This window comes from Ursus americanus, chromosome 26, assembly GCF_024610735.1.
Source record: "Ursus americanus isolate L20-20 chromosome 26, mUrsAme1.1.p, whole genome shotgun sequence".
NCBI lineage: Eukaryota > Metazoa > Chordata > Mammalia > Carnivora > Ursidae > Ursus > Ursus americanus.
Window position 1 is genome coordinate 18,181,421 of NC_142152.1, and position 23,429 is coordinate 18,204,849.

General features: G+C 46.6%; 1 protein-coding gene and 1 long non-coding RNA gene across 3 annotated transcripts in view; one reads left to right on the top strand and one right to left on the bottom strand.

The window, feature by feature from the left end:
- The window catches only part of DPF3 (double PHD fingers 3), a 247,751-nt gene that overhangs the window by 177,927 nt on the left and 46,395 nt on the right, over positions 1 to 23,429 (bottom strand). Inside the window, exon 2 of one of the 2 annotated variants that reach the window (XM_045807887.2) lies at positions 19,363 to 19,436. The exons of the other annotated variant lie outside the window; for it this stretch is intronic. Coding sequence (XP_045663843.1) covers positions 19,363 to 19,412 — 50 coding nt within the window. The 5' untranslated portion in view covers positions 19,413 to 19,436. The remainder of the gene's footprint in view (positions 1 to 19,362; positions 19,437 to 23,429) is intronic. 2 annotated transcript variants of the gene reach the window in all.
- Positions 3,069 to 15,186, top strand: LOC148107694 (uncharacterized). The gene is made up of 3 exons (XR_015721813.1): positions 3,069 to 3,192; positions 11,074 to 11,273; positions 14,728 to 15,186. It is a non-coding gene; the product is annotated as an uncharacterized LOC148107694 (long non-coding RNA).

Sequence of the window (23,429 nt, forward strand, 5' to 3'; positions counted from 1 at the left end):
GCGCTTGCACATCTCGGGAAAAGAGACGCGGCAGGGGCTCTGTAAAAGCTGACTTAAAGCTTACGGGTGAGCAAGTCCTTGCTGCCCATCAGTAAATAAGACAACAGAACTTCTTCCTTCGGATTTTTTATTTTACGTTGCTGGAATGTACAGGAAAGTGAAGAACGTGAGGTAGGCAGAACGAGCACAGAGGAAGACAAAGCAGGGACAGGAAGTGCGGTTCTAAACGGAGGCCCCATATTCCGCCAGGCTCACGCTAAGATTTCACCTGGAAACGCCGGCTCCCTTTCGGTCACGGGGAATCTGAACATCACCACCAGACGGGGCTCAGTCCTGCCCAGCCCGGCCCTGGCTGCTGCCTGATGACCCCAGTCCTCGTTCCTCCCGCAAGGACCTTGGGCAGAGTGCAGCAAGGGAAGGACGCGGGAACCACAGAAAGGGTTAGAAGCCACAGGTCAACGCAGTCCACACAAGCCACCCTCACCCAACTCATGTGCAGCCCAGTTACATTACCTCCCCCAGAGCTTTTGGAACCGCTCTACACCAGGGAGAAAAGGAGGGCATGGGGAGGCTGTCTACAGGTGGGCTGCCCCACATTGCAGAACCCCATGTGGGGGAACAGCAGGTTCTCAGCCTGCCTGGGAACCAGGGGAGGAGGCACTGGGGAGGGGGGGAGTGTGCAGGAGTCAGGGAGGGGTGCTCCTTTGGAGTGCAGATTCCCGGCCGCACCCCGCTCTCTCCTGGCTCAGTAGAGCGGGGCGGAGAGCGGGAGCCTGACTTCGCCCTCCGCTGTCCCGGGACCACTGATGCAAGCAGCCTCCCACCCACGCTCTGAGGCGTGCACTGCGAGGAGAGAAAAGAGTTTGAGGTCCCAGCGAGGGGTGTAAAGTCCCTCACTAGCTGAGCCACTTCGAGCATTTACATTTCCTTTATTTCCTTTCAAAACCTCAACTGTCCATCTAGAAAATGAGGATAATGTAATGAATACCTGCTTCTTCGGATTAGCGGGAGCACCAAGGGAGAAGTGGAAAGCACCTACCGCTGGGCCTGCCGTGCGGCAGAATTCAGTGGGTTCCTTCTCGTTATTCAGGGGGTGGCTTTTCTAAATGTCTTCTTCCACATCAGTCCCTTCCTAAATTGCAGCAGGCCCTGGGGGGGGGATGCAAACAACGCCGATCTAGAAGGCAGGGCCACCAAGGTCTCCCCGCGCCGCGCGTGACCAGTGCCAACGCTGTGGTCCAGGAGCACACTCGGTCGGGATCCCGCCAACTCAGAACACGCTGGCTGATGTGCGAGCACCCAGGGCGAAGACGGGTGCATGCGGCATGGGGGGGGTCCTCCGTCAGGGATGTGCTCTGGAAGGAGACCGTGGTACAGCAAAAAGGACGGCAAAGGGGAGGGAAGAGAAGGCGAACCACATTCACCCCAGGGGTGTCCTGAATTGGCAACTGTGTCCTCAGGCTTCAGAGTTATAAAGGAAGGGGGTCACACGTGTATGGGGTTAGTGGCTTGAAGGGAGATAGGGCCATGAAAAGGAAGGGGGTATGAAGAGTAAGAATGGGTACCACACTGGGGACTAAAACACAGAGAATGACTGCTTAACAGGAGCTACTCCAGAAGGGAAAAAACAAAATTCACTCGGGAACAAAGATCCACACCCACCCACCCCAACCCCCGCCAAAATCCAGGAGCGATAGTAGAAAATGGGGCCCCTCACCCAGCCATCTACCTCTACATCAGAAGAACTCTCTTTTCCCAGCCAGGCATGCCCTACGGCTTGGACTTCGCTACCCTGGAGCCGGCCCCCGGGGCTCAGAAGACCCCCACACACAATACCTGCAAATAGGGCCACTGCACATGTGATTAGTTCCGGTCAGGTAATTCTGGTGGGCCCTGACTGAGCAAGACTGGTGCCCTTATGAGAAGAGAAACTGGGACACAGAGGCAGCCACATGCTGAGAAAACCGCGGGGCAATGAAGGGAGAGCTCAGGGAGATGCTTCTAAAAGCCAGGAAACACCAAAAACTGCCAGCAAACCACCGGAAGCTAAGAAGAGGCCTAGCACAAATTCCCCCTCCCAGCCCTCAGAAAGCCGCAACCCTGCAGACACCTTGACCTTGACCTCCAGCCTCCAGAACAGAGACAACAAATTTCTGTTATTTAAACCACCCAGTCCCTACTTTGTTACAGCATCCCTAACAACCCAATACACCCACAGCCTTACTTGTCTTCACCACACGATCACCAGTGAGGAAAAGCAGAAACGTCCAGAAAGTCACCATATTTACTTTTCTGTCCAACAACCCAGACCTCATGGGGGAACTCAAAGTTATCAACTAAACATAGTCCCCCGGTGCACAGGTACACAAATGTTTGTCACTTTACAGTTTACAAAACACTTCCATGTGCCTCGTCTCTTGTCGGTCCCCTAACCTGGCCTGGAGGTAGGGTGTGGGTCATGGATTCCCGGTCCACAGATGAGGACGGTGAGTTCTGGAGAGGCAGCGACTTGCCTCGGAGCGCTCGGCCACTAAGCGGCAGGGAAGCGCGAGCCGCAAGCTCTTCGAGTCTGGGAAGCTGTTTGGTGGGCTTGCTTGCTTTTCTTTGTCTTGCTGCCTCTCTGGCCGCCTTGGAGCCTCTCGCCTCTCTTGCGAGTATAAGTCCCTGCACTGAGGCTACTGGAAAGAAGTGGTGAGTATCCAAGATCTGTTCCAAGAAAGCTCCGGAAGGCAAGAAGGGAGGCCGGCCAGGGAGAACAGAGACCAGTGCCCTCCACCCTCCTTTCTCACGGCTGCTGCTGTCCCCACCACCCTCCTGGCCTCCTCCTCACCTCCGCCCCCAACCGCTGCTATCTCACAGGCAGGCCAGGTTCCTGGTGACGATGCCACCCAGTGCTGTCAAAATAGCGAGCAGCTGGAAAGGATTCCAGAACGAAATCTCTGTGTCTCTGCCGCCTTCTAAATGACTACAACCGCGGCAGCTAAACTTGCTAATGTGCTAAGCATTTTCTGGCAGGGCCAGGAGGCAGGGCTGGTGGTGTGGTAGCTGGGAGGGGCTTGCGGGCCTCATCCTCCTGGGCAAGGAAGTCCCCGAAGGAGGTGGAGGCAAGGAGAACCAACCCAGAACCCTTCTGCAAAGTCACCAAGAGCCACCCGAGCTGCACTTCAGGATTCCTGGAGCGCCGCTGGCCAGGTGGGCAGGGCTGCCCGGGCGCAGAGGCCTTGCAGGCCGGGGAAGGGGACTCCCGGGCAGTGGGGGAGACGGCCCTCTAGAACGCAAGTTATGGTGGATACTTTTTCTGCTGACACAGAGTAGTGTAGAATGCTGCCCACGAGGCTGGGCAGCCGGGGCCTGGCCCTGTCTGTTTGCCTCTGAGTTGGCAGGGGCAGGGCCCATGGTGACCAAACAAAGGACAAGATGCCAAATACCCAGAGGCAAGCAGGCAAGACTGCCCGAGAGGGGTCTGAGGACAAGGGCATTCCGAGTGTTCCAAGAGACTGGAATCAATAGGCTGGGGGGCAGGGAAGGGAACTTTCCTACAGGGTGCCCCTGATTTCCCAAACACACTCACACCACGAGCTTCTCCACAGTATCCTTGTTTTTCAAGGGCTCTTTTGAAAATGGTTCAAAATAGGAGACCAGGAAGGGGAACAAACCCCCAAATCTGAGATCAAAAGGAGGTCCTGCTGTTCCTTTCTCCCTGAAGTACTTCACTCTACACTTCCTAGAGAAACCAGGGGGCGTTGAGAGAGTCAAGAGGGGAGGTTGGGGGCCAAAACTTAGCGCTGGGGAAGAATTCTTTCCAGAGCCATTTGGTGACAGGAAATGGTGTGGGCGACAAAGCAGGTGCTGCTCAGGTGAGGGAGACGTGGGGTCGTTCCGGGAACACATAAGCCAGTAAAACCCTGACAGGATTCAATCTGGAGGGGGAAAAATCCCAGCTGATCGAAACTGCTGAGAGCTTGCAGCTTTTAAAGCCCTTCTAGCAAAAGGATCTTTGGAAGCTTTGCAAACCCTGACCACGCAGCGAGTCAGCCACAGCCCAGCCCAGAGCGCTGAGAGTGTTTTTGCTAAATCAGAACTAACCCACTCACAAATATCTAGTCCTGACCTCCCCCTGGCTCCCATTTCTTTCTAGGCGCTTCTTTCCTCAGAAATTACGGTTCTCCCAGAGCAGAGGGGAGAATGCCGCAAGGGCCCCAGCAAGCCAGCCAACAGCTCCACGGCTCACCCGCGGCTGACCCTGGGCAAGGGATTTCACCTTTATGAGTCTCGTTTTTTCGTCTGAGGAAGTGGCAAGAAGGAAGCTGATGGAGAGTTGGTGGGAAGATTAATGAGGGAGCGAGGGAGGGGCACAGGGAGCGAGGGAGGGGCAGCTCCCTGAGGGCTGGCCCCCTTCCTTCCCACCTGCCTCTCTGGGCCCTCCGGCCTCACATTCAGTGCAAGGAGGATACAGATCAGTGGGAGCTTAAGTTAAAAGATGGGGAGACAAAGGCTTGCTTATATAAAATAAGCCAGGAGTTTAATACAACCTCCTTCGCCCCAGACTCTGGTCCTTGCCCCCCACCCCTGCCGCTACCTTCCCCCACCTCCACCAGCTGATAGTCTCTTAGCCACTAGACTTCTTTTAGCAGGGTTTCTATGTCGTACAACTCTAGGGGGGTGCCATCTGTGTCTATTCCCTTTGCCCTGAAGGGAGCCGCATTCAAGAGACCAGCATTTGAATGGTGCCCCCAGAGTCGGGCAATTTTGCAGCCCTACTAAAGCCCTTCTTTAGTGTCCTTGCCTTCAGGAAACCTTTTCTAAGGCTTCCCTTGCCTCTTCTTTCTTTGAATGCCAACAGCAGTTCGTCTGTACTTCTCTTCTGGAGCTCATGAAACTGCCTTTATCCTCCTGGGGGGGTTGTATGTGTGTGATTCCGGCAGAGGTTGGATCTTACCCTTTATATTCCCGCAGCACCTAGCACAATGCTAGCTCATTTTGTGAGGCCAGCATTACCCTGATACCAAAACCAGTCAAAGACATCATCCCAAAAAAAAAAAAAAAAAAATTAATTTTAAAAACCTTAACCCTTACCTCACACCCTATAAAAAAATTAACTCCAAATGGATCACACAGCTAAATGTAAGAGCTAAAACTGTAAAACTTCTATGAGAACAGTGGAAGAAAATCGTTATGAACTTAGGGTAGGCAAAGTCTTCTTAGATAGGCCAGAGAGAGCTCAAACCGTAAAACCAAAAATTGATACATTGGACTTGATCAAAATTTAAAATGTCTGCTCTTGGAAAGACACTAATATGAAATCAAAACACAAGCCACAGACTGGAAGAAAATATTTGCAAAACATATATCTGATAAAGGACATGTAGTCAGAATATATAAAGAACTCTTAAAACTCAATAATAAGAAGACAAATGACCCAATTTTTTTTAATGGCTAAAAGCACTGAACAGACATTTCACAAAAGAAGTAATACGGATGGGCCAAAACGCCTGTGAAAAAAAGGTTCAACATCATTAGTCATCAGGAAAATGCAATTAAAATCACAATGAGATAGCACTAAACATCTATTATGATGGCTAAAATTAAAAAGACTGACAATGCCAAGCACTGGCAAGGATATAGAATAACTGGAACTCTCATGCACTGCTGGTGGAAATGTTAAATGGTACACCCACTTTGGAAAGCAGTTTGGCAGTTTCCTACAAAGTCAAATATACGCTTATGACCTAGCAATCCTACTCCTAGGCATTTGCCCAAGAGAAATGAAAACATATGTCCACACAAAGACCTGTATACATGAATTTCAGAGCAGCTTTTTTCATAATGGCCAAAACTTGGAGACCTCCCAAGTGTCCGTCAATTGGTAAATGAATAACCAAGTTGAAATACATCCATGCAGTGGAATGCACGCATACAGACGACAACGTGAGTGAATCGTAAGTGCATTGCATTCGTGTCCTATTGCTGCTATAACAATTGACCACCAACTTAGCGGCTTAAGACACCACAAGTGTATCTTATCGTTCCAGAGATCAGAAGTCCAAAATCAGTTTCACTAGGCCCATGTCAAGGTGTCGGCAAGACTGGTTCCTCTGCAGGCTTTGAGGAGTAAACCTGTTTCCATATCATTTTCAGTTTCTAGAGACCACCTGCCTTCCTTGGCTCTTGTCCCTTCCTCAAAGCCAACTCTGCTCGAAGGAGTTGTTTGACCAAAGGCACAGAGGTATAGCGAGTTTGAACTTCTAAACAGTTCCATATTTCCAGGGTGTATAATGTGACATTTCGAAGATAAGGAAACTGAGATTCAAAGAGTTGAAGTGTCTCACCCCAAGTTTGGGACATGGTAAAAGTCACATTCTGAATCTAAATACAGACTTTTTCCCAGTACATGTGAGCCCTTGGACTTTCCCACCTTGCCCTTAAAGACCCCCAGCCTTAGAGGTTGGATGGGCATCCTTCCCATGTCTCAGAGGCCCTGTGCTCCCTCCCCACTCCACCAGAGACAGCCCCGGCCTCTGTACGCCTCTTCGGCAGCTCAACCTGTGGAGGTGGCATGACCCTGGGTCTCCCCGTCTCCCCACCCTGGGACCAGCCAATGCCCACCCCCAGTTTGATGAAATTACGGTCTTAAGAAGATTGATGTTTGCACCCTGCTTTATATTTGTCAGCACCCTTTCACTTAGGTTATTTTATTTGGCCTTCCCCGCTGTGCGAGGCTAAGGTTATAGATACTACCAAGCCCATTTAGCAGATGAGAAAGCTGAGGTACTGAAGGGTGGGCACAGGCTGGCCACATCACATAGCAAGGGAGGCAAAGCCAAGATCGAAATCCTCTCCGGGCTTCCCCCTCCTCACACCACAAGTGCCTATTAATTCAGAGAATGGAACTGAGACAAGCCTCCTGTGTAAGCTGAGCCTCACCTTCCTCATCTATAAGATGGAAAACGGGGGAATATCTGCCTTGCCTATCACACCAGGCAAAAAAGGAAGTAATAGTATGTAAAAGCACTTTGGAAAGTTTAACATTTACAAAATGTAAGGAACTATTCTAATGATACTCTCAAGGAAAGTCACAATTTTTCTCTAAAAGTTTCTTTTAATCCCTCTGAAAGCAGGTTCTCCTCCTGCTTTCTTTATGTCCTGGTAAAGTACAGAAGTTCTAGCCAGCCCCTCAACATCAGCCTCAAGCTCAATCTTTAATTTCTCCTTCCAGCTTCCCTCTTTCTGAAATCAAGAACCGGCCGTTCCCCACCCCACCCCCGGCCCCCATCGATCCTCTCTGGCACAATCAGTCCCTCTTTAAAGCTAGAAATGGCCAGCACCCACTTTCAGTCCTCATGCCTCTGGTTCTCCCCAATCAGAACCAACCTACACAATGCTAATGTGGCTCGGGACCCCCAAGTGCAGAGTCTAGGGGTCCCCCCTGGGCTGGCCCAGCCAGCCTCTCGGGCTAGTCTCCCACAAATGCTCCTCCCCAGGCTCCCCCCAAGTTCAAGTGGCCGCCATTTCCCGAAAGCTCTACCCTCTTTCCCCCTTACGTCCCCACTAAGAACTCCCTTTCCCACTATTCACTTAGCTGGGGGAGGGGAGTGAGAAGAAAATCAAATTAGTCCCTCAACTCTTAAACCCAAACGTATTTTAAGTGAATCAAAGAACTGAGAGGAAAAATAAAGAAAAAAAAGGAGAATCCGGCAGACTATATAGGTGAATATCCACATGATAGCTGAATTAGGGGTGAAATTTCTAAGCTAAATAACAATGGGATAAATCAGAGGGCAATAAAAAGGAATATAGTCAACCCTTGAACAATGCAGGGGCTGGTATCTGACTACTATTAGCCTGCTGTTGACCTGAAGGAAGCCTTACTAATAACATAAAAAGTCAATTGACACATATTTTGTATACGTATTACATACTATATTCTTACAAAAAGTAAGCTAGAGAAAAGAAAATGTTATTAAGAAAATCACAGAGAAGACAAAATACATGTATAATACTGTATATATATATATTTATTGAAAAAAATCCGCATGTAAGTGGACACGAACGGTTCAAACCCAATGGTGTTCGAAGGTCAACTATAACAGTTAATATCTATTTATTTTTACTCGTACTTATTTTAACCGGATAGCAGTATTAGAAATAAATAAATAAACCTCAAGCTTGACCTCATATAATACACACACATGCACAAAAACCCCAAACGGAGCACAGAATTAAAGCAAAAGCTAAAACTTCCAAAAGCAAACATAAGGGAAAATCTTCATGACCTTGGTGTAGGCAAAGACTCTGAGGATACAGAAAGCAAGAACCACAAAAGGAAAAAAAATAATTTAGACTTTATCAAAATTAAAACTTTCTGCTCTTCAAAAGACACTGCTAAAGACAGGCTTAATGGTTGTGCAACAATGTGAATGTAATGAACGCCACTGAATTGTATGCTTAACATGATTAAAATGACAACTTTTACATATATTTTATCACAATTTTTGTTTCATTTATTTGACAGAGAGAGTACAAGCAGGGGGAGCGGGACGCAGAGGGAGAGGGAGAAGTGGGCTCCCCACTGAGCAAGAAGCCCAATGCGGGGCTCGATCCCAGGACTCTGGGATCATGACCTGAGCCGAAGGCGGACGCTTAACTGACTGAGCCACCCAGGCGCCCCTATTTTATCCCAACTTAAAAACAAAACAAAAAAAACACTGTGCTTGTTTTAAAAACATAACAAAACATGAATAGGCAAGCCACAGCTGAAAGTGTTCATAGTACATATATATGACAAAAGACCTGTATCCAGAATATACAAAGAACCCTAGCAACTTAGTAATAAGAAGACAATCCTTCTTTCAATTGAGCAAAGATTCGAACAGACTTTTCACAAACACAGAAGTCAAGAAGCACAAGAAAATATGCTCAATATCATTAGTCATCAGGAAAATGCACATTAAAACTTCAATGAGATACCACTCACACCCACTAAAATGGCTGAAGTTGAAAAGATTAATAATACCGAATGCTGGTAAAGACACGTATCAACCAAAATGTTCATATGTTGCGGATGGAAATGTAAAGTGGTGCAGCCACTTTGGGGAAGAGTATGGCAGCTCCTTATAAAAAACAAAACAAAACAAAATGTGCTTACGATATGCCTGAGCAGTTTCATTTCTAAGCATCTACCCAAGAGAAATGGGGGGGGAAATATGTGCACAAAAAGACATATACACAAATGCTCATAGCAGCTTCATTCATAATAGCCAAAAACTGGAAGCAACCCAAATGTCCATCAACTGGGAATGGATAAAAATTGTGGTATTGTTCATATAATGGCATATTCTCAGAAAGATTGGTATTGTTCATATAAATGGCATATTCTCAGCAATAAAAAGGAACTACTACTATATGCAATAACATGAATAAATGTTTTTTAAAAAGTATATATGATTATATGATTCTATTTACATGAAATTTTAGAACCAGCAAAACTAATCTATAGTGACAAAGGGCAATCGATGTACTTGATTGTGTGTAAATTATACCACAATAAAGTTGGTTTAAAAAGAACTTTTTAAAAGTCAAACCACAAACTGGTGAAAACATTTGCCAAACATATAACAGATACAACATATCAAGATCCTTAATATATAAAGTGCACACACAAACAAATATAAGACGTTAATAGATTAAAGGCCAAAGGACACAAATAAGGCACAAAAGAGGAAATAAGAGTAACTTAAAAGCAAACAAAAAATTACATCAATGAAATGCCATATTCCACATACCAAATTAGCAAAGTTTTTTGTTTTAGTAATAAGGCCAGTAGGGCAAGATGGGCACTCTGCTAGCAAAAATGTAAATTGATACATTTCCAGAACGCAATTTGGCAATAAGGATTCAGAGCCTTAACAATTTCCAGATGATTTGACCCACTTTTAGAAACCTATGTTAAAGAATAATCAAAGATGAGTAATCAAAATTAGAGATCTACATGTGAAAATTTTCATTACTGACTTAGAAAAAGCCATTGGGCTGAGTAAATATGGATACATCAATATAATGAAATACCAAATATTTGTTGATGATAGAAACTTAACAAATATTTCTTAAGTGTACTCAGTTTATATACCATATAAGAACTTTAAGGAGATGTATAGATGACCTACACTGATGGGTAGAGAAACACATAAAAAAATGTTTTCATTCGGCAAAGACTGAAATCACCTAACTGTCCATCTAAAGAGGTGAAGTCAAAAAAATCATGGTGGGGCACACAGTCAAGTTGAGCGTCCCACTCTTGGTTTCGGCTCAGGTCATAATCTCATGGGTCGTGGGATCGAGTTCCACATGGAGCCCCCCAATAGTGCTCCGCACTAAGTGGGGAGTCTGCTTGAAGATTCTTTCCCTCTGCCCGTCCCACCCCACTTGTACATGTTCGCTCACTCTCTCTCTCTCAAATGAATAAATAAATCTTAAAATAAAATAAAATAAATCATGGTAAATCCACACAATGAAATACTATGCATCTCTTAAAAAAAGAGACATACAGCTATTGATATGGAATAATCTCAAGATGTATCATTAAATTTAAAAAGCAAGTTGCAGAACAGGGCATTTGGAATACAACTATTTGAAGGGGGGGGGGAAGAAGGAGAGAGATAAATTCATGCTCATAGACATCTCCAGAAAGACAGAGGGGAAAAAGCAAGATGATAACAACGGTTGGCTCTGAATTGGAGAACTAGGGTCTAAGGATGGGGAATAGGGATGGGAGGGAGGCTTAGATTTACTTTTCTCTTCTGGTTTACTCTGCTGTAATTTTTTAATTTTTTATTATACAGAGGTCTTTTTCAAAAAAGAGAAAACACACACACATGCTTTATTTAAAAGAAGGAAGCGGAGTGTTATGGGTTGACTTGTTTCCCCCAAAATGCATATGTTGAATTCCCAACCCCCAGGATCTCATGTCTCACAATGTGATCTTAGTTGGAAACAGGGTCACTGCAGATGTAATTAGTTAAGATGAGGTAATTAGGATGGGCTCTAATCCAATATGTCTGGTGTTCTCATAAAAAGAGGAAATTTGGACACAGAAGCGTGTACACAGAGAGAACACCATGTGAAGATGAAGCCAGAGATTGCAGTGCTGCTTCTAAAAGCCAAGGGACACCAAACACTGCCAGCAAGCCACCAGAAGCTAAGAAGCTCTCCCTCCCGGCCTCAGAAGGAGCCAACCCTGCCAACACCTTGATCTTGGACTTCCGGCCTTCAGAACGGTGAGGCAATACATTTTTGCTGCTGAAAACACTCAGTCTGTGGTACCGTACCATGGCGACCCGAGCGGACTGATACAGGGCTGAATACTAACACGAAATCAAACCAAAAAATGATAAGGTTCACAAAAATCAAACCAAACATCCTAGAAACAAACATCACCAGTGTCTGCGCCCATAACCAAACCATCCCATAACCCCACTCCCACCCCATAGCTCTGGAGTAAATGCTTCTCTCGCTCTCTCGTGCTCACTCTCTTTCTCTCTCTCTCTCTCTCTCTCTCTCTCTCTCTCTCACACACACACACACACATTTAATTTAAAAGTATAAAACAACAGAGGCATCTGACTTTATTATAATCCCATGCATCAATACTGTACCACTCACCTAAGGAAAACGGACCATTGCCCAGAATAGTGCTGAATTAAAGACACTGGAAGAAAAGAATATACCAGAAAACCCCCTGATAACTCTAGTTTGTCTGTGGAATGTAAACTATCCATCCTGTCAGTGCCCAGGACATCTTCAAAAAGGAAGCAATAGCTTTCACAACTGTCCCGTAGTTCTAGCGGCACTCAGGGATTCAAGGGGCACCCAGCTGTGCACCCAAAATAGAGGCTCTCCCAGAGCAGGAGCATTACAGCAGGACGGGGTACCACGTGGGTGCAGGGCACTGCACCTCCAGGGTAGGCTCCAGATTCCCACCAAGACCTCACCAAAGTTCCTGGCAGCCCTTGCTCCTATCAGGCTAGACTCCTTTCCAGAGGCCTTTCTCGTCTTCATCCCTATTTCTGCCAGAAAGCAGAACAGAAGGAACAAAATCTTTGGTCATAAAAACCAAGTGAGCTCAGGAGGTGGAGGTGGAGGGAAGGGTTATAGGGAAGGTTTTAAGCTCCTAAGACCCTTTAGCTGAGGTTTCAAAATGGCAGCTAGCTAAACTCCATTTGGTCTCAATCTGCTCACCCAAACCTCCCCCAGCCCGTTCCCCAAGGGGTGTCCATAATCACTACAACAGCCACCTGCAGACGTGGAATCTGGCTCTCCCTTCTTTCAAACACTAGGGAAGTGGGACCACAAAGATTAGTTCCCGATGCCAGAGAAGAGGCTAGAAGGGGGGAAAGAAGGGGAGAAGGAAGACCTTCACGGCGGCATGCAAGGACATGGCGGGCTCGCCCCATCCCATATCTCAGCTATTATGCATTCCCAACTGGCTTGGCCAACATCCAGAGAGACTCCAGGCTGGTGAGTCTGTGAATGTGAGGCAGAGATAAGCGACGTGGAGAGGGGGAGCTCGCCCACGGTTATATATGGGCTGTAGCGCTGCCGAAGCAAGGAGCCAAGGGACTCTTCCATTTCCAAGACATTTCTGCACTCAGTCCTCTCCCCAAGATTAAGAATTCTCCTTCTTGGCTGCCTCCCTCTCCCTGGAACGTTACTAAGCAGCTTGAGAACATGAAAAATTGGGGGTTTGGGTGTGAGTTTTTAATGTTTTAAAATCACATTGACCCTGGATACTTACTGGCAATAAAACGAGGAGAGTAGGAAGCGCCTTTCTTTTCCCTGGGAGGGGCCGATCTCAGGCCCTGCCCTCAGCCAGGGGTCGGGGGTCTGTTTTGGGAGCTCAGAAAAGGTGTGCTTCCTTCCGGGAGGAGGCTGGACCTCTGGGGCAGGGTGGACACACGTGGATAACAGATACGGGAGCAAGGCCTCTGAGGGGAGGGAAGAGCATGAGCAAAGCCTCAGGAGCAGCGGCTCTTGTCCCAGCAGTGAGGACGGCTGGGGGAGGGGCAACGAAAAGTCTCAGGGAAACTGAGGGATCTGGTACTAGGAGCTTATCCACCCTCACCAAACTCCAGGCCATCTCTGAGTGTGTCCTATGCACCCTCCGAAGAGCAAAATCCAGCAACACAGGGCCCGCACAAAGTCTGGAGGAAAGGAATGTCTCCCCCAAGCCTTGCCCCAGGGTCAGACGCCTGGAAAAAATTCCTGGGATTATTCGGTGTTGTCTAAGATGAATTTGGAGCCACTGGCTGACGAGAAATGTGGCTTTGGACTGGGGCTGCCAGGACTGGTCTGTGGCACGCTGAGGACGATTTCACGTCTCACAGCGTTTGCCCTAGCTGTTCACCAGTCTGAATCCGCCTTCCATCCTTCCTCTCTCTTCCCCGTTCATTGAAATCCTTAAAAACCATCTCCTTCCCGAAAGCTCCCCTGAGCCCCTCGTTCAGAATTAAGCCACTGTCCTTTATGCTCCTTCAACAAGAGCTTGTATCTCGATTTCCAGGTATGCTTACCTGCCTTCGTCTTATCATTAGTCTCACTCCCCTCTAGGCATACGCTCCCCAATGCCAAGAACCGGGTTCTACATATCTCTTTGACTCCTAGCACCCGCTTCTCTGAGCAGCCACTCAGGAGACACTTACTGAACTGGATACACAGAGCCCTAAGGAGTGACCGGGCAGTGACTGCCATGTCTTGTCCCTACAACCATCCATCCGTTTGTTCAGCCAAAGGGTGAGTGCCCGCTATCTGCCAAGCCAGTTAACACTCTTGCAGAGCGCCCTGGAACTCTTGCATCAAGCAGCTAAAAAGTGAGTTTCAGTATCTAGGCTCCAGTTTTATGCTTCTTTGCAGATCCGGGACATAGAAAATTCCACAGGATCCCCGAATAAAAACCTGACCACGACAGGTGGTTGCAGCCTCCATCCCAATGCCCGTATCTGTCCAGATGGAAAGTCACACCCTCCAGAAGGCCTCGGGAGGGGGAGACAGATGGTCTGGGATGTGGGTGAGGACCCTCAAGGACTTTGCCCAGCCCATCCAGGAGAAACCTGGATGTGCCTATCACAGAAGATGGCAGAGCCAAGAGAGCCCATTTGTCTATGTACACAGTACTCGGGATGCTCGGGGGAGCAGCTGGGAACTTGGGGTTGGGGGAGAGCTCTAGAAAGTCGTCTCCGTACAGCAGATGTGGTCCTGGCTGGGGGAGGATCTGCTGCAGGTCATGAGAAAAGTCTGCCCTGCTCAGGGATCAATAAGGGCAAATTACCCGGGAAGCTGGTGTGCCCAGGCACTGCTCTGCTATGGGGGAGACCAGGAGTGTGGGAAGAGACAGGGGATAGGTTAGGGACAGTCACTTACCCCAGGTCTCTTTCAACTCCAAAATTATAGGAGTCTAATCTGAACCTCCCCTGCCAACAACTTGAAAAAGTTGTCTGAGACCAGGGACATTTGGAGAGAAAGTTGAATGGTGAGTCAAACAATAAACCAAAAAGAAATCCTAAAGTCAAAACAAGGGGTAAATTTTCCTTATCTCTCTAAGACATGCATCAAAGCAGCCAGCTGCTGTCTGCCCTGCCTGGGAAGATGATCACGGTTTTTAATGGCCTGTAAACAACAGGACCAGCCTTTGTAATAAAGTTGAACCAATTAATCCTTTCGGCTTCTTCCCCGCAGCCTGCCGACTCCCCGCTGCCCCTGCTCTGAGACTGGGCAGCCTTCAGGAGTCCAAAGTGGAGGGATCCTACCCCGAGACTCAAAGCCTCTGAGAACTCAGGTGGTTTGTGGAAGAGAATCAAACCCGTGGGAGAGAGGGACGGCTCCCAGAAGGAGAGTCAAAGGAAACTGCTTCTAACCTGATCTGGGTAAAAGAAGCCGCCTTTTAGAAAAAAGGAAAAACCAGAGACATGCTGCATTAAGGAATTGGCACAAGAGGCAAACTTGGTTCCTACTCGGTGAACTCATTCACTCATTCATTCGGCGAACATTCACGTACTCCTACTACGGGGCAAGACACCAGCACAGGGTGCAAGAGCGTACAAAGAAAATACGTCCCCTCGATGGAATTACAGTCTGGGAAGTGGTGCTGGGAATAAGGCGTAGCCACAGATATGGATAATAAAAGTTAGTACAATAGTATTTGCAAAGAGCTACACAAATCCAGACCTTTGTTTTCATTTCTTTGTTGTACCATGGTCAATCTGGGTGGTTGGGGCAGACATTATTGAAAAAAAAAAAAAAACAGGGGAATCAAAAAGAGGAGAAAGAAAAATGGGACAGAAAAGAAAAAGGAAACTCAGCCCCTCCTTCCTGCCCCTGCTCTAAGCTCAGCCTCAGTTCCGGGAAAGCAAAGGACCAGTTGTCACTAGAGGTCTCCAGGCAGGTCCAGGCCACCAAGTCACGATTCGAGGCACGGATGCTCCTGTACCAACAAGGCATATTTTTGCTGAATTGCACAAAATTCTGGCCATCTGGAGTTTGCTATTTGATATACCAATTCCCAGTACCCGACAACCGTGTGCCCTTTACTCTTAGCAATACCACGTACGTGTTCCTAAGCACACGCATGCGTGCCAAAGGTGATATAATGGAGGAAATTCGAAGATGTTTTTTTTCATCCGTGGTTCAAAAGTTAACATGCTCTCCCTTTGAAAACAATGACAACGCACGTGTTGCACGCGTGTGTCCTCTCATTTTTCAGTTCCTCAATAAATATTACGTTATGTTCACGCTACTAGCAACCTTGGGTGGTAAACAAAAGAAAAAACATCATTTTCGCTTTAAATTTTCCTTCGGTATCCATTTGGTTTCTTTTTTTTTTTTTTTTTTTTTTTTAAAGATTTTATTTATTTATTCGACAGAGATAGAGACAGCCAGTGAGAGAGGGAACACAAGCAGGGGGAGCGGGAGAGGAAGAAGCAGGCTCATAGCGGAGAAGCCTGATGTGGGGCTCGATCCCATAACGCCAGGATCACGCCCTGAGCCGAAGGCAGACGCTTAACCGCTGTGCCACCCAGGCGCCCCATGTATCCATTTGGTTTCTACTCAAGAACAGTTGAACAGCGACCATGTGCCACGACCGTGCTGGGTATGAAGTTTGCTAGACGGAACCAGACAAAGGCCAGCCCTGCCTTCAACAGGGTCACAGTCCAGCGTGGGAGCCGACCGGAAATGAGCTCCGCCTCCAGGACCTGGAGCAGCTTCCAGAGGAAATGATGGAGACAAACCTTAAAAGGCGACTGTGATTTTACCAGGTGGAAAAGAGATTGCAGGGAGATGGGTCAGCAATTTGTGCTCAGGAAGAATGAGGCGTCTGGCGCATCCAGACCGTGGGGTGAGTGGCGGTGAAGGGCAAAGGATGAGAAAGGAGACTGAAGAGGTTGGCTGGGCCCAGACCACAGAGCCAAGAAAGCCTTGCCAAGGAGTTTGGACTTTATCCCATGGGCAATGAGGAAACCACTGAGGGTTTTAAGCAGAGGCAGGTGACACGATCAGATTTATGTTTTAGCAAGATTATTCCGGCTGCTGGGTGGAGAAGCACTGAAATAGGAAGAGACTGGGCAGACTCAAGAGACATTTCCAGAATAGAATCAACAGGACCGGGTGCCCCACTGGAGGTAGGAAGGAAAGGAGGTATCAACCCTCAGGCTCAAGGGGCCCTCATCCAAGACAGGAAACCAATAGGAAAGCAAGAGATGGAGAAATTAAGTGCCTTGTCTAAGGTCCCATAAATTACTGGATGGCAGACTGAAGCCAGGAACCTAAAATTCTTTCCAGTAGAAACCCCTTGGTTTGCCACGTTAGCATCAACCTGTGACTAAACTGAGCCCTCGATTGCCAGGCTCTTTCCTCGTTCCCTTCTTATTTTATGCACGTACACTTTTTGTCCTAGGAAGATTATGAACTCGTCAAGGCAAAATTTCTTTTGACCTTTCATAGGGCCTGGCACATACCAGGCGCTAAGTGGTCAACAAATGTTTGTTTTTAAATCAAACCCCAAGAGCCCAAGGGTACCCTAGGCATTGTCCTTACGTGCAACACAAGCCACTTTCTTTTGTCAATCCTTAACAAACAGTATTTGTAAAACATAATTCCTGGATCAAATAATTCCTAGAGGTTTGGATTTCATAGTCCAGGAAATTTATAACAACAATAAAAATTAGAGGGATCAACAGAGTCTTGCCCATTTTTTTATTTTGCCAAATAAGGACAAGCTTAAACCCAGCTGCCATCTACTAACTGCCATCTACTACTTTGTTTCTGAAAAGAAAAAAAAAAAAAAAAAACATTTAATACATATCCCCAAAGTCAGAATACTATAAGATTAAGGATAATCCTTCAGGGGCGCCTGGGTGGCACAGCGGTTAAGCGTCTGCCTTTGGCTCAGGGCGTGATCCCGGCGATCTGGGATCGAACCCCACATCAGGCTCTTCTGCTATGAGCCTGCTTCTTCCTCTCCCACTCCCCCTGCTTGTGTTCCCTCTCTCGCTGGCTGTCTCTCTCTCTGTCAAATAAATAAATAAAATCTTTAAAAAAAAAAAAAAAGGATAATCCTTCAAATTAAATCAGAGTTCCTCAACCTTACCACTATCAACACTTGAGGCCAGTAAGTCTCTGCTATGGGGATGAAGGGAGGACAATGCAGGGGCTGTCCTATTTGCCATGGGGGACCTCACGGCAGCCCTGGCCACTACTCATTACATACCAGTAGGCCCTCCTAAGTTGTGACCACCAAAAACTGTCTCCAGGCATTGACAAACATCCCCTGGGGGCAAAATCATCTCAGTTGAGAACCACTGAATTAAATAAAGCCTTATTAAAAATCTAGCTCTATTGTCCCTATCTTTTAGACCAGCGAAAACTTAAGCACAGACATCAGTCCATAAACCAAAGGCACAGAAGCTAAGAGGATGGGATTTAAAATCAGACTTGAACTCGAACCCCTCGTCTTCCTCCTTCCCGTTGCCTGACCTCGAGCAAGGGACTGCTCTAAACCTCCCTCTCCTCCCCTCCGGAAGGAGGCCAGCATCTACCTTGTCAGTGGTTGAGAGGATTGAATGGAGTAGATGTTACCCACTTAGCCACATGCCTGGCACATGATTGTCGGGTTAGGAAGTGTGACCATTATTAATAGTATTTCTAACACTTCTAAACACGTAGCACATTAACAATGGCTACCCAGATTTAAGACTTTCTGAGTAAAGGGACCTCGCATGCAACATAGTAGGTCTTCAATAAACATTTATTGAATGAATACACGAACCCTAAATCACCTGCTCCCACCAGTGCCTTTCTTCAACCCTGCCACATCTAAGTCCTCTTCTCTTTTACCAGAACTTTCTCAAATCCTACCCATGGGGATTAAATGATAAAAGAAGCCTGGCCAGGCCAGGACCTCTGCCTGGGGCCCTGTAGGTGGGAAACTCGTGGACCCGTCCAGCGCACCATATCAATCCGCCACCCACTCCCTGGACTTCAAACGACACTGACCCCACCAGTGAGCCCGCACCACCCCCCGCCACCATCATCCCCTTCACCACGTCTTCAGGTGGCTGCTGTCCTCCCTAGATATTCAACCTGGAGGTAGGCCAGGGACAGGAAAACGAGATGGCAATATCCTTGAACAAAAGTAGCTATAAAAGGGCGGGGGAAGCAAGGCATACGACACATTAAACAAGCAGACAACCTCAAAGGAAAGGAGGTGGGGAGGCTCCACCGAAGGGATCAGAGTTCCCACTGCTTCCTCCGGCCCCACCAAGCCCACCTCCCACCTCAGCAGGCAGAGAGCACACTGGTGGCTCTTACAAGGGGAGACACTCGTCATAAAGCAGACACGCCCCTGGCTAAAGCCCAGCCTCCCATCAGTTCTGGAGTTCACCTCACAAGCACAATGAGTATCTGTGGCAGTTTCCAGAAGGACTGAATTTTTCTGGCCATCCCAGAGTCACAGGGCATGAGCACGGGGAGGGGACTTAGAGAGCAGGGAATCCAAACTCTCATTCCATAGATGGGGAAACTGAGGCTCAGCACGAGAAAGGAACTTGCTAGGACCATCCAAGGGTGCTCTGGTCAGCGGCAGCGCTGGGCCAAGAGCTCAAGGCTTCGGTTCTGGCACTCAGCTTTGCCGGGAGCTCAGAAACATCCCCAGAAGAGGATGGCTGTTACAAACTAAATCTCACTCTTCCTGAAAAAAAATGGATGATCACGTTTGCAGCTTCATATGAAGAGAGGATTAACAGATTCTCAGAAGGGGCCATTGATCTAGTCCCATGGCGGCTCCATCCGTTCGGAAACTGTGAGAGAAAAAAGTACCTTCCATAGGAGGATCCAGCAACTAACTTCTCGGCCCCATCAAGCATCATCCGTCTTCTTCAGACTATTTGATACTATAACCAAAATACAAAGAGGACGGTAAGACCATTTAGGGAAAGTGTGGGGCGTGCACACATGTGCATAAAAGGGAGGAAAAACGGGACAGAGAGGTGGGAAAATACTAGAAAATGGCGAATCTGAGCAGAGTACAGGGGTGTTCATTGTACCTTTCTTGCAAATTTTCAGAAGACTTCACATTTTTCCAAGTAAAAAAATTTGAGGGAGAGTAAGAAAGCACTACATAGTAATCCAAGCTAAATTGAATCGTTTTTTAAAGTATTTGGAAAGGGGCACTGGCGTGGCTCAGTCAGTTGGGCATCTGGCTCTTGGTTTCAGCTCAGGTCATGATCTCGGGGTCCTGGGATCGAGCCCCAAGTTGGGCTCCATGCTCAGCAGGGAGTCTGCTTGGGATTCTCTCTCTCCCTGTCCCTCTGCCTCTCCCCTGGCTCACACTCTCTTTCTAAAAATAAATAAATCTTTTAAATAAATAAATTATAAATAAATAAATAAATAATAAATAAATAAATAAATAATTTTTTAAAAAATAACAGTATTTGGGAAGGGCCAGGAATCATTCCTTCAGTTTCACTAAGTTTCTTTATCTAAGGACTAACGTCCTCAGACCAAGAAGACACGGCAGAGGTTAGAGGTGTAGCACTCCAAACAAATGTATGATGCTGGTGTTCACACTAGTTAGTAGCTATGGCAACCTTGGAATCCACATCTGATTTCAAATATTTTGTCCCATTCGCTCCCAAAATACATATATACTTGTCACATCATGTATCCTGTGCTCTTGATTCAGAACATAACTAAAGTCACAACAGGCTATGGATGGGGCAGATGTCAGAATTTTTCCCAAAAGTCCATCCCCTTTGCAATGCAGGTGGCTGATAAATACAATAAAATGAAGTTTAATTTCTATTCAGTTTGGAAATCCTTTCACGTAAATAAATTATTAAATCAAAATCCGTATCGAAGCCACAGTCACCATGTTCTCTATCCGTAGTGGTATTTAATTGGGGCCATATTGGGTCCATAATCCAGCCCTGAAAATCTATCCCTGACCACAGAGATAAAATTCACTGGAGATCTGAGGGAACACAAGCCATCCAAGAAACCTGAAAGCGCTCCTTATGGTTAAAACAAGGGCTGAGAATGAGCAGAGGAATATGAAGTTGGAGAGATAGAGGTCAGATCCAAGAGGGCCTGTACACTCAACAAAGAACTAGAAAGTTTCTCCTTCAGGTAACAAGGCACCACTTTAAGATGGGAAGAATATAACTGGATCATTCTGGCAGAGGATGGATAGATGGAAGTAACTCAAAACTAGGGAATCTAGTTAGAATGACAAAGACCTGAACTAAGGTAGTCAGCATGGAGTGAAGAACTAAAGATAAGTTAGAGAGAGCTACTAAAGAGAGCCAATGCACAGTACTTGACAGGAAGACGGCAGATGTGCCCTAGAGAGAGAGGAAGTAGTCCAAGATGACTTGCAGCTTTTTTGACTTGCTAGAGGATGCTACCAGTCATCCAGATGGGGAACCCAGGAGAAGGTTTGGCAGAGGAATGTAGTAGGTTTTGAACATGTTGACGTTCCACGTGGACATGTAAATATGGAGCCCCAGAGAGAAGTAGGAGCTGGATATATGCATTTGGGAGTAATCAGCATATATATGGTGGTGGATGCCATGGGTATAGAGGAGGTCAACTGGGAAGGAACTGAGAGCAAAATAAGAATTGGCTCAAGAACAGAAACTCTGGGGAAGAAAACTGTTAAGGACAGGCAATAAAGAGGAGATTCCCCCAAGAACACCGAGGAGTGGCCTAAGAAGCAGAGACCTCAGACTGCTTTTAAGTTACCCACTACACCCCTCCATCTCCACGAGCTGGTAAACCACGTTAGAGTAGAGCAAGGAACAATGATGTATTAAAACAAACTCACTTCTGGGGCGCCTGGGTGGCACAGCGGTTAAGTGTCTGCCTTCAGCTCAGGGCGTGATCCCGGCGTTATGGGATCGAGCCCCGCATCGGGCTCTTCTGCTATGAGCCTGCTTCTTTCTCTCCCACTCCCCCTGCTTGTGTTCCCTCTCTCTGGCTGTCTCTATCTCTGTCGAATAAATAAATAAAATCTTTAAAAAAATAAAAATAAAAAATAAAAAAATAAAACAAACTCACTTCTTAACAACAAAAAGACAAATGACTCAATGAAAACATGGGCAAAGGATCTGAATAGACATTTCTCCAGAGAAAATAAGCACATGAAAAGATGCTCAGCATCATTAACCATCAGAGAAATGCAAATCAAAACCACAACGAGACACCACTTTGCACCCACTAGGATGGCTAGAATCAGAAAGGCAGATAATCACAAGTGTCAGCAAGGAAGTGGAGAAACCGGACCCTCACACGTTGCTGGTGAGAATGTAAAACAGTGCAGCCACTGTGGGAAACAGTGGCAGTTCCTCAAAAAATTAAACGTACAGTTATCATATGACCCAGCAGTTTCAATCCTAGGTATAGAGTCCAAAAAACTAAAAACATATGTCCACCCAAAGACTTGTATTTGAATGTTCATGTTAGCCTTACTCGTAATAGCCAAAAAGTAGAAAGAACCCAAATGTCCATCAACAGATGAATGGATAAATAAAATGTGGTATGCCACATAATGGAATATTATTCTGCCATTTTTTAAAAGGCAATATCGATATATACTACAATATTGTTGGACACTGAAAACATGCTAAGTTGAAGAATCCAGACACAAAAGGCCACATATATTGTCCGATTCCATTTATACGACATATTCAAAATAGAGAAGTCCATAGAGCCTGAAAGTAGACTGGTGGGTGCCAGGGGCTGGGGAGAAGGGGGGAATGAAGAGTGATACTTAATGGGTGCAAGATTTCTTTTTGGGGTGATGCAAATGTTCTGGAATTAGGTAGTAGTGATGGTTGCTCAATTTAGGTTTACTAAAACCATTGAATCGTACACTTTTAACCTAAAAACCAATGAGTTACGCACAGTTAAAATGCTGAACTTTATGTTATATGAATCTTATCTCAATAAAAAAATTCAAAAAGTAGGCTCACTTTACAAAGTTGCCCATAGCCAAGAGCAACTGTGTAAGTAATTTCTCCAGCTTGTCCAGATATTCTGCATAAAGAAGACAAAAATTCCAGATATTCTCACCAAAGAAGCCAAAGAGCATGCTTCCCAAAAGACTCTTAAATATCTTTAAATTTCCATAGGTTGGGGTGAGCAGCTCTGCTGAGAGTAGAGACGGTGCATTCAGCCTCATGATAGCTACTCATGGGTTGGTCAGGCTGCCACACCCACTTTAAAGATTTCAAAATGCCAGGGTGACAAGGAGACAAAGAGGCAACCATGATTTGACCTGCAAGAAACAGCAAGCAGGCATGACCTGTTATAGTCATCCCACAATGACAGGAAAGGAGAAATGGTTTCTGGATGCAGAGTACCCAAAAGCCCCAGAATAGCAGTCTCCCGGTCATGCCCCTTAATCAACTCTTCGACACTTAACAACCCTTGCACTGTGTTCGAGATGACCTCCTGAGACAACACTGCAAGCTGTCCTGGAGAGTCAGCACTCACCATATATATATATATGGCTGCTCTAGCCACATGGGGTCTCAGGAAGTTGTTCTGAATCACTTTGGGCTTTAGGCACAGTGACTTTGAAATTAGCACAACTTATAGGGTTTGCACCCAACTCAACACCATCTGCTGCAGAAGTCAAGGCCCAAAGAAGCAAGTAAGGGACAGGAGATGGACCGTGTGTGCATTTGTCAGAGGAAACACACGCCTCTGGGCAGGAAAACCTGAGGACTGCGTTCCAGCGTTCCATGACACTTCCTGATGATAATTTCATCCCTCTACTTTCCTCTCCATTGACATGCTTCCCTCTGCTTTTGTTCTCCCTCTCTAGCCAGATTCGGAGGGCAACCCTAAATAATAAAGTAACAGAATTAAACGCTGCAAGGTGG